Source organism: Melanaphis sacchari, unplaced genomic scaffold (genome assembly GCF_002803265.2).
Source record: "Melanaphis sacchari strain LSU unplaced genomic scaffold, SCAv2.0 Contig4_pilon_pilon, whole genome shotgun sequence".
In the NCBI taxonomy this organism is placed as follows: domain Eukaryota; kingdom Metazoa; phylum Arthropoda; class Insecta; order Hemiptera; family Aphididae; genus Melanaphis; species Melanaphis sacchari.
Window position 1 is genome coordinate 3138220 of NW_020271335.1, and position 12167 is coordinate 3150386.

General features: G+C 25.7%; 1 protein-coding gene across 1 annotated transcript; it reads left to right on the forward strand.

The window, feature by feature from the left end:
• Positions 1-489: 489 nt before the first annotated feature.
• On the forward strand, positions 490-10144 carry LOC112598848 (zinc finger FYVE domain-containing protein 9). Its single transcript, XM_025345486.1, has 18 exons — positions 490-554; positions 751-822; positions 904-965; positions 1028-2435; positions 2504-2652; positions 2711-2810; positions 2890-3048; positions 3726-3878; positions 6454-6651; positions 6739-6903; positions 6982-7141; positions 7980-8130; positions 8248-8352; positions 8430-8586; positions 8649-8874; positions 8939-9059; positions 9285-9446; positions 9619-10144. The coding sequence occupies exons 2-18, from the start codon at positions 765-767 to the stop codon at positions 9772-9774; spliced, it is 3690 nt and encodes a 1229-aa protein (XP_025201271.1). The 5' UTR covers positions 490-554; positions 751-764; the 3' UTR covers positions 9775-10144.
• Positions 10145-12167: the final 2023 nt, after the last annotated feature.

Below are 12167 nucleotides of genomic sequence, written 5' to 3' on the forward strand. Positions count from 1 at the left end.
ATTCCGTGGTCTTTACCATTAACCACCTTGCTACTGTTGCCTAATACCTATTCGTCATAAATCATAATGCTGATCTGTAAGGCACAGTCATACAGTCGTACAGACATGAACTATTAATATTAGTCACTAGAGGGCTGAGTATTTTTACAGTTCATAAAACATTAAAATTTCATAAGAACATCCAATTAAAATTTACTGCATGACAATTTGACATTGGCTTGTCGCGCTAGCATTGCAAATTGTAATCTTTTTGTGCTAAAAACCTACAACTATAGTCTATACTACACAATATACACATTACACGACGTAAAGTAATATTACCACAGAATATTCTGTGATATTGCTTTTATGATACACAACCGTGTCATAAATTGAGATAATCATCTGTTATCACTTATCAGTAGATAAATGTATGATAAAGAAACTTCGATGTTAGCAATTTGTATTTTGTGTTGAACATTTTATGAATAAAAATGAGAATAATTGTTGTTACTTCTTATTATTTCTTGTTCCTACAGTTTTTATTCCGTGTGACGTAATTTAAATATTATAAGGTATAAATACAAAAAGATTTCAAGTATTAATTTTTTTTTTTTTTTGTGCGATATTGTAGTGGTTTTTACAGAGTAGATGATTGATATGCAAAATTATACAAATTTATTTTAATTACATAATTCTAAGATTCTGACTAGCAATGTAGATTCAAATCAATTATGGGATAAACGTTCTTGTCTGATTTGTTTGTCACAGACAACTACAGCATAATGGAGAAGTTTACTGTCGATTTAGACAAAGTACTCGACGAATTTGAGTTCAACGAGGGTAATTTTACATTGATAATTTGGTCATCATTATTCATACTATTGTAATATATACTGTTTAATGTTTATTTTTTTAATATAGAAAGAGAGCAGCTTCAAGCATCCATTCTAAATGGGCGGTCTAATATTGTACCAGCAACACAGGTAATTATTTAGTTTTATTCAATAATAATTTTAAACTTTGGCCTTATAATAAAATATTTTAGCCACAAGCTCCCAACATTACTGGAAAAATGTTACCAGCATCAAATTATCGTCGCCCTGCATTTGAACCTATAAACTTAGCTGATGCTGATTTTGGTATAGAACCTACATCCACTACATCTGTTAAATCTGATTTATTACAAAATGGATTTGTTGAAACTATTAAACCAGAAGATATTACACCACTATTGGATATTGATTTGCCTTCGAATGAAAATGCAATAAACAGCTTAATAGATGTAGACAATGAATATGAATACAAACCATTAAATTTAAATATACCTCCAGATCCTTATGAAGATGGAGAAATATTAAAAGACTTTCGTCCAGACTTATTAGAGTCATACGATTCAGCTAAAGAAAGCGATAAAAATTATTCAATCGACGACATCCAAAGACTACCAGATATTGCATCTTGTCCTGTACTGATTACCTCACCTGATTCATCCAAAGATGATTGTACAATATCTAGTGAACTACAGTCTTTAAACACATCTGAGATTTGTGATATAGATAGCACAAATGCTGATTTTTCAGATGCAGAACTTTATAAGTGTCTTCAAGAATATGAAGAAAAAGAAGATTTATTATCAATAAATTACAATTGTAGCAATTCAACTGATGTCCTATCACCCCGTTCTGAATTTTCTGACGAATTAATAGCTGAAAAACCATTAATATGTGATGACAGTATATCAGAAACAAAAGATACAATATCATCTGAAATATCCAATGATGTATTATCAAACAACAATTGTAATAAACCTCAAGAGGATATAAATGAACAATTACTGCTTTCTGAAGAAGAAAAAATAATACTTGAAGAAATACTCGAGGCTTCGCCAGATGTAAATGTTAGTTTTGTAGAAAGTAAAACTGTTGAACAATTAGAAAATGAGTTAGAAATAATTTCAGATGTTAAAATTGAGTGTGAAGTTACAAAAGACAAATCTCAAAAAGTAGATGAGCACAATTACATTCCAGATTTACCCATTGTTCCTGATTCAAGTTTAGAATTAGAATTTCAACACGAAGAAGCAATTCAGAACCTTAATCAACAAATAGATGAAGAATTTTTAGAAAAAAACTCTAATGATGAAGTAATAATAGAAGACAAAGAAAGTTTATCAGAATCACAAGTTGAATATGATTATCTACATGAAAAAGAACCTACAGATTCATTGTGTAGTATAGAATCAACTGAAACAATATTATTAAAAGATGATAATCAAGTAAGTGTTAATACTGTCACTGACTCTTTAGATTCTCAGAGTACTTGTTCCCTACCATCTGAAGTGGTTGGTGATACTATAGAAAATATAAAAGAAAGCCATTTACAAAGACCTAGTACACTTGATTTAAATGGAACAACAAATTGTGACAATGAGTTACCATCAACCTTAAGCACAGGTAAATTAATGTGCTTCATTATTAGGTCTGAATAAATCTTAACTTAAAATTTAAATATTGAATTTTAGATTCAGACTGTGCATTATCATTAATTGAACGTCGACTTGGTAAACTACAACCATATTGGGTTCCAGATGAAGCAGCAAAAAGCTGCATGAGATGTCAATTAAAATTTACTGTTGTTAAACGCAGGCATCATTGTAGAGCTTGTGGAGAAGTAAATGCATAACCTTTAAAAGTAATTTTGGAATTTATTTAATAATGATTTTTTTTAGGTTCTTTGTTCAAAATGTTGTAATTTACGAGCTCGCCTATCATACATGAATAATAATGAAGGACGAGTTTGTCAGCAATGTTATAACACTCTTGCTAGAGGTAAAATATTTTAAAAATCAATGATTAATGATTATATTCATAATACATTTTAATCTTAAACATTGAAAATGTATTATAGCGTCTCAAGTGGAACAAAAAGTAGCTACAATTAAACATCCAAACCCAAATAATCCTATGGAATATTGTTCAACAGTTCCGCCATTACAACAAGTAACTGATTCAAAAAACCAACCTGTTCCATCCGTTTTAGTTCCTGTGAGCGTACTCAAAAGAGAAGGTATATAAAAATATATCTAATTTAATCTTTCATTTTACATGATTGGTTTTACTAGCTTTAACATTCATAACTATTATCTAATATAATTATTTATTAATGAATTGATTTCTAAACAGTTAAATCTTTAAATAAAAAATAATATTTAATTGTTAATATTATAGTATTATTTAAAGTTCAAATTATAAAGATAAAAAATTAATTTAGTAATCTGTAGAGATAACTAAATAGTTAAATAATATTAACAACAGCATAAATACACTTTCAAATATTTTAGATAAATGTATTTTTTAACTTCTTATTTCATAATTTCTAACAATATATCTGTTGTTTAGAAAGCATACTTTGTTATTATTTATTTCTGTGGAACATTCTACTACCTTATTTTTTTAGTTTTCATTTAAATTTCTACAATTTAAAATAATTTTCAAACATTTTAACTTTTTATCTACAAAAATAAATGAATTGTATGTTACTTTATTAGCAATTATATTGGATATATTAAATTGTATTAATATTTTGAGTTATTACCACAACACATAGTAAATCATATAAGTGGTATTATTAATAAGTTAAAACACCAATATTATTAAGTTATTTAAAATAACATTTACGGTTTGTAGACATTTTAACTTTAGTTAATCTAATTTATTAATTAGCAATAATATTACTGATTATAGGACGAGTAAAATCAGATGTTCCTAAACAGGTTATGTTTAGTGATGGTATCAGACCTGGAGGCGATTTAACAGATTTAGATGGATCATCTGAAAGAATTATACCAACAAGACGTTTATCGCGTTCATTAAAAAAGCTCAGTCCTACCACAAACAGTAAGTCTTATTAAATTACTCTAAGTCATTACTTAAATGATAATATAAACTGGTGTATTATTATATTAATTTAAATATTAAATTATTATGAATAATTTGCTATTAATTTAATACTTTATGTATTTATATTTATATCATCATCATTCTCAGAAGAAAGTTTTCTTAAGAATATGAAATTAAAAAATATAAAAACACAAAAATTGATCCAAGATAAAAATTATGTTAAAAGGATGCAGTATTAATATGTATTGTCTACATCTTATGCATACATGTCATTGCAAATCTGTGTATCAGGTTTTTACTACAGAACATTTTTAATTAATATCAAATTTTTAAAATAAAAATATTTAAAAAGAAAGCTCGTGATTTGAGTAGTTAATATTATTTTCTAAATTTTCTCTAATATTAACATTTGTTCATAAACTATAGTAAGAATTTACAAAAATGTTTTTTATGTTATACATAAGTTAGACTAAGACAATGCATCCATGTATGACATCCTCTTTAGAAGACGATACAGTTGAATTTTTTGTCTTCGTAACTCCATTTTTTAAACTTTCAAATTTGTTACCAATTAATGTTTGTTCGAGTAAAATGGATTTGAATCTGTTAAATGTTGTTAATTTTACTATAAGATCAATTAATTTACTAATTATAAAATTTAAATATAAGAATATTATTTAAGGCATCTTATTGTCTTTAGTTGATATTTGTATTTTTAAGTGATTTATAAGCATTTTAATATTTTACTTAGTTATAATTCACATGAAAATTTGAATATTAATAAAGGCCTATAATATGCATTAGATTAAAATATTCTAACTGATTCTTCTAAATACATATTTTATACTATAAATGCTTGTGAATTGGAGACAATACAAAAGGATGTAATAGTCTCTCTATAGAATAGAAATCTGTATTTTGCTATCTCTGTTAATAATATAAACATAACGAGGGAATTTATTCTTATTATATTTTTAAAATGTACCAATATTAATCAATTTTGATTTAAAGTCTATTTAAATTTTACTTTTCCATTTTTAAATATTTTTAACTTTTTTTAATATGTATATTTTGAGAACATTTAAATTTAAATCAGAGTTTTCAAAATTCTTATTGAATCACTGGATTGATTAGTAAATTAGGAATATTATACAACTAAATTTCTATATTATGAGTGTGTTTCCCTTAAGTTATAAAATCGTTTTATACGAATTACATCAAGTAATTTTACTATTCATCTGCAAAGTAATTTATGATGTTAATTTACATTTTTGAATTTAGTTACGGTCTTGTACTATATTATAATTTAAACTATTCATTAGTAGTTAACATACAACATTTTTAATGGAACAAATTTATTTTTTTTAAACTTTTTAAGATGATTATAATTTGAAACCCAATCATATTTGTATGTTATACTGTAGTTGTTACAATAATGTTAATTAAATAACAATGTAAATTTAAAATTCAACCATTACCTAGTATTTCAAATATAATAAATAATATGTAATATACACATATTTATATATTAATAAATATATGAATGTTCATTACTCTTTTTTATAAATATGTGATGGTATAAAGTATTATGAAGATCATTCTAATCAACTAGAGATCATATTAACAATAAATATTGTAAGTTCTTAACTTAATGCTATGTAATAAAGCTACACTGTAACACCCCTGTACTTAAATTCTTAACATGAATAGAGTATATTGTTATTTAAAACCCATCATGGTTAATCACAAAAATATTGAATTTGGGTTTTATATATTAAAGAATATCTATTTTTTAAGACACATAATACCATGTTATTAGTTTTAAGACTAGAACAACATGTTGTCCATTGTGTAAAATCAGAATGTCTTCATAGTCAATCTAAAATATCATGACCTAACTAAAGTTCAAAACATATTACATTATCAAATACAATCTCATAAATCTTTAGCGAATATAATAATCTTAATTAGAATTAATCTCAAACACCATCTATCATGAACTATCTATCTAAAATGTAAAAATTATACCACTATCTAGACCATTTTTATGAACATTTATTAAAAATAACTTCTATAAGTTGCAGTGCACATTTTTGAGTTAATAATTGTTAGCATCAATTCAATTTTTTTATTCTTCTGTACAAATTTAAAGTTTAAAGTTGCATAAACTGAGATTGACTATGATTATTAAATGACAATATACAATTATATATTTTCAATATTATTTGAGGGTCTTAAAGTCCTTTTACGATAACAATTTGACAATTTATTGCCCTAAAACACCTGTGTAATCTGTTGCATTGTTAAAGGATAAAATAAAATAACTTATATTTTGTGTTCTCTATACTTTAGATTCTTCATCAAAATTATTTGAATTTTGATTCCTTATTTTACTAATATCCAATGCTTTGTACCACCAATAATCCTATTATTACTGAATGTTATCACTGTGTATAATTTTGCTTTAAACAGAAGATAATACCTCTGAATAGTAATTTTAAATAATTTTTTAATTAATTAAAAAATATTTATTTATGCCTGTTCTTATTTATATATTTTTTTTTTTTTTTAGGTGTTATACCTGCTAATAGAAGGCCTCTTAATTCTCAAACACAAAGTTACATACCCAATATTGGTCTGCCACCAGCAGCTAAGAGAGATCAGGGTGAATTAATATTTGATGATACTGAACGTCCGATAGCATTAAATGATCCTGAAACAATGTTTGCTGTCAACCCTAATTTATTTCTTTACGTCAGGAGAGTTTTTTGTAAGCATACTATTGTTTAATAATATTGAATTATATTCAATGTATGACTTATAATTACATTCAATATTGCCATATTTTTTCTAATAGTGGACTGTTGTGTTAAACGTGAAACATGGTGTATGAGTTCTGAGGGTCTTGCTTGTGTTGGTCAAGATGAGGTAGTAATTTTATTGGAGACACTTCCGAATGAAAAACATCCACCTCGTGATATATTTCTTTTCGTAAACAATTTGTATAAAAACGCTTCAACAGGTTTATATCATTATTTTTATAAGAAGACTATTATTATTTAAGCTAACATTAATTAATATATAATTATCTTTATTATAGGTGTAACAGTTAGTGATATGTCTTTTACTGCCCCTGTTAATACTACATTATTGGATTCCAATAACCATGGTGGATTTTTATTTGTAAGACAAACATACCAATGTATGCAAAAGTTACGTTTGCCATCACCCCCTTATTTATTTGCCTTGCTTGTTCATCAGTAAGTTTTAATTCATTATATCTTATTAATTTTAAACTAAATTGAGTTTAAAGCCGGGTTTACAGTTATGTTGTCAGTATCTGTTATATCTAAAAATCAAGGTATGCCTAACTAGAGACACAAACCCAGGGTTTATAAGGAGGGAGAGGCCTTTTATATGATAAACATCATGCTGTATAATTATAATATAAAAGGATTGTTAAATTACATAGTTTGTTACATATTTATTTACATTGAAAATATTATTTCAATTTAAAATATGAAAAAAAAAGTAAAATAAAATACTTTTTATTCGAGTTACTAAATTTAAAATATTATACATAATTAAAAAATATTCAAATACGTAAATACCCATATAAGCAAACAGATAAAAAATGATAAGATTTTCTTTTGGTTTTTTAAAAACTTGCCAATCAATTAATTGTTACAATAATTAAATTGATTACAATGTATGGAAGTATAAGTGCAAGCAATTACAACAAGAATGATAATGTGTGATGTCATGTCGTTAATCAGCACGATTAGTTGTAAATAGAGTAGTTCGCTAAACATTGTACATATTGTATAATTTATATACATAAAAACAATAGTAAAAATTCAATTATATAATTACTTTTTTTAAGAAATTTGGAGGAACATCACTTCCATGCTCTCTTTGTATCCGCTTTTACGTAATTATCACATTTCACAGTAGATCATGCTTTGTGAATACTTTGATTACAATGACCAATCTGAATACAATAATAGGTATACAATATGACAAATAACGTAGCTGTGAACTGAAATTTAATCAATAAGGTAACTTTGGGTTCTATAATCACATTTGTTTATTTTTTAGGTATGAAACTCCTTGGGCTAAAATGTTCCCAATTCGGTTAATGCTACGACTAGGAGCAGAATATCGTTATTATCCATGTATGTTAGTATCCATTAGAAATCGGCCTTCTTTATATACAGAAATTGGTCAAACAGTTATTAAGCTATTAGTAGTAAGTTATTGTTTTTCACTTAAAACATTTTAAATTGTATATATTTAAAAAAATAAATTATATTATGTTCAATAAATATTAATTAATAAAAATATATGTATAATATATTATTTAAAGGATTTTAGACAATATTCTTATGGTTTACCAACCGTTAAAGGCTGCTATATACATATGGACGAAAAACAAATTATGGTGCTATTACCTCGAAATAGATATGATCAAGTAATTATATTAAGCACAAATTTATTAAATTATATTACTGTAATTTAGTTTAACTTATAAAATATGTTCATTTTCAGGTTTCAAGATTAGTGTTGGCTTCAAACCGTGGCCTTTTAGCATTTGGTGCTAACTTCAGTGCAGTTGCAGATTCTCATCTAGTATGTGTTCAATCAACTAAAGATGATGGAAACTACAATACACAAGCAATTAATATTCATAATAAACCTAGACAAAGTAATTTAATTGATTTATATAATATTAATTGTATTAACTTATCTAAATAATGGTTTATTTAGTAACGGGTGCCAGTTTTATTGCGTTGAATGGTGATTTAGAAGATGAAGCTAGTACCAGGTGGCGCATAGTGGAAGATGGTGTCATGGTTGAAATGTCATCTCAAAAAATGGCATTATTGCGTGATGCTCTTCGTTTAATGAAAGACTTTGAACTAAATTGTGGAACAAATGATGAGCAAACAGTGATATTTCACTGGACAGAAGATGATGTCAATTTCAACATTGGGTGAGAATCAAATGACAAATTGAATAATTTATAATATCATAAAAATATTTTATTAATTGTTTAGAGTTAAAAGTTGCATTGATGGCAGATCATTAGATGGTGTATACTCAATTAGAGTGCATAATGGTGTTGATTATTCGGGAAAAAGACGTTTTATTAGATGGACTGAAGTATTTGTTATACAAGTATGTTAATTTTTATGATGTATGATTATTAATACCTTTAATTTACCTTAAAACGGCTAAGACTGGTCAAAAAATTAGAAAAGAATTTTATATATTTTCATTTTTAATATTTTCTCAACTTATAAAATAGTATACCAAAAACTTTTAATTTTATCCTTAATAATTTCTTATCACTAAATTAATTATAAAATAGTTAACAAATAAGTTTATTTTATTTTAATATAGTGTGAAGAAACGTCTGATCGTGTTGATGAACCTTTGGACACTAGTAGAACAGCTGAATCCGTATCTAAGGCAACGTGTACTGCTTTGGTTCCACTTTTAGATTTGTTATCTGCAGCTTCATTGACTCCACTGGCCTTACGCATTGTCATCAATCCAGATTCAGTAAATAAATTTTAAACTATAATTTCAAGTATAGAAATAATATTGAAATTAAACAGTATTAAATTAAGATTTTCTAGACTTCTAGAGTATATAATGTTACTGTAATATATTAATTATTAGTTGTAAATATTAAGTTAAATTTTAAATTTATGTTATTGCCCAAATATTACAGGTAGGATATGAAGCTGGAAGTGGACAAAGTAAACTTCCTCCTTTGTATATGCAAAGTCTGGACGAACATCTTGTCCCAGTGGTGAATGCAATAGCAGTTAAAGCCCAACAGTCATCAGTTATATTGGAACTGGTGTTCAGAGTAATGGAACACTAGATAGATTATTTATTCCATAGTGTGACCATATTATTTTATTCTTTTAAATATGTACTATTTTTGGTTAAATGTAACTATTTGATATTGTGTTGACCATATTTTGTTTACCAAATGTCCCAATACATGATTATATAAATATATATGTATGTATAAATTTTTGTTTTTGAATGGATCTCGAGAAATTCTGTAACAAGAGTAATCACTTAAGACTTAATGCATTCAATGTTGATAGAATTATTCATTTTATAAACACTGCAGATGTCAAAAGAATTTCTTGTAGTTTCCTTACTATTTTTGTTGTGATGTGTACCTAAATTATGTTATGTTATCATTATTAATTCATATTATACTAACTAAGAATGTTATACTAATTGTTATCAAAATTTATTTAATTATTAGTTTAAAAATAATTTTTATATTACTCCTGCATTTTAATAGATTACTCAAATAAAATTTATCAATAAATATGTATTATATATAACATTATGATGTACCCATTTTATTCTAATAATCCTTAAGATCAATATTTTATATTAACTACTTAAAAATATACTGGATGAATCTTTTTTTAGAGAACATTCGTAATATTCGAAAAATCTACTAGTAAGAGACTGTTTTGATAACTAAATTTGACCTTAAAAACATGTTATTGTAGTATCGTACTTACAGTTTTCCCCAGCAGTTGTTAGTTTTAGTAACATGATTTTTTTCTACGACTAACAATAGCTGAGTAAAATTGGAAATACATAAGCATGTTTTTATGGTTTAATTTTGTTACTAGAACGGCTTCTTAACAATATCGGAGATATTTCAATTTTCCACTATATGATGAACATAGTTAAAATTTCCTCGAAAATAAATTATTCATAAATATTAAATTAAATTTGCCGATGCCCAATTTAAAAACTATTAAAAAAAATCTTTTACACTATCAATTTAATAATTAGGGATTAAAATATCAAACTTAAACAATCCTAGAATAATTATTTTTGGAGTTATAAGTAAAATAACTGTAAATCGCGTGAATTTTGTAGTTTTTTGGTTAAATTGCTATAACTTGGTCAATTTTAGACTTAGAAAGTTAGTTTAACTACCTAAATTCATTAAAAAAATTAGGCAAAAAATAATTAATGATTAAAATAGGTGGTTACTGTTTAAAAAAAAAAGTTGTACTGCGCATGCGCATGGCTAATTAAGTTAAAAATATTCAAAGGCCATAAAAATGTGTATTTTTATGTCATAAAAACCGATCAAAAGACAGTATTCAAATCGCAAGACTCGTCGTAAATGTATTGAGTGTTCTCAGTTAGCGTTTACACACTGTATAATGGATTTTAATATTAACCGAACTATGTACCAATAACCTTTATAGTTTTATGAACCTATAGTTCAGTAATTATTAGAAAGAAAACTCTTTCATGTAAAAACTTATTTTGCACCAGGACCCGCAGTTACGACGTTACGAGTTACTACATTGTGATACATAATTTACTCCAAATAAATTTAAATGCACACTTTGGGATCTATGTGACAGTGGTTATTTACCTGTAATAATTTTAATTGTAATTTATCAAAAAGCATTTTGATTTCAGAGGATTTTAGATACCTAGGTATCAATTATAATCAACAACATATCATAAAAATTGTGACAAAAATGGAGAAACAAGAATAATATGTCTTTGTAATAAGTATGCCAAATCGTTGCTTAAATTTTCTAAACAAAGTATTGACATCTACGAATGAAAAGTTATTTACTTATTTTTAGGCTTGTATAGATGACAATAATAAGACTATAAATAATCATAATGCATTCGATCATTTCGATCGTTCATATTATACTTTAAAATGTATTTTTTAACAGTAGGCACTAAAAAATAGTACTAGACTTAAAAACCGTCTTAATAAAAAAAAAAACTAAGTATTAATTAAATTTACTTTTCAATCAATAAAATTGTGTTTTTTTTTTTTACTGTCTATATTTTATAGTCTGGGTCTTGGTAAATAAATTTTGAACATAAAAAAAAAAAAAAAAAAAAATATAATATATTGCGATAATAAATTATAGCATTGCTACATTCAAATATTTTAATGCGAAAAGCTCACACTCATTGCTCTATGTGGCAGCTATAGTGAATATAATTTGTAAATACTTTGTAACGCCTATGCATAGAACCGTAGGTGTAGGTAGTAAACTACTCTTAGTATTATTATTATACTATTTATATTATTAATTATACAAATATTATAACATTATAATTGATTTTAATACTTTTAATGTCATTGTTTGAATATTTATTATTTAATCAACGATATATTATTATTATTATTATTATAAATTATAATATAGTGTGTAGTTTAACTATAGGCTTCGCTTGATTCGCGCGCAGTAGCTA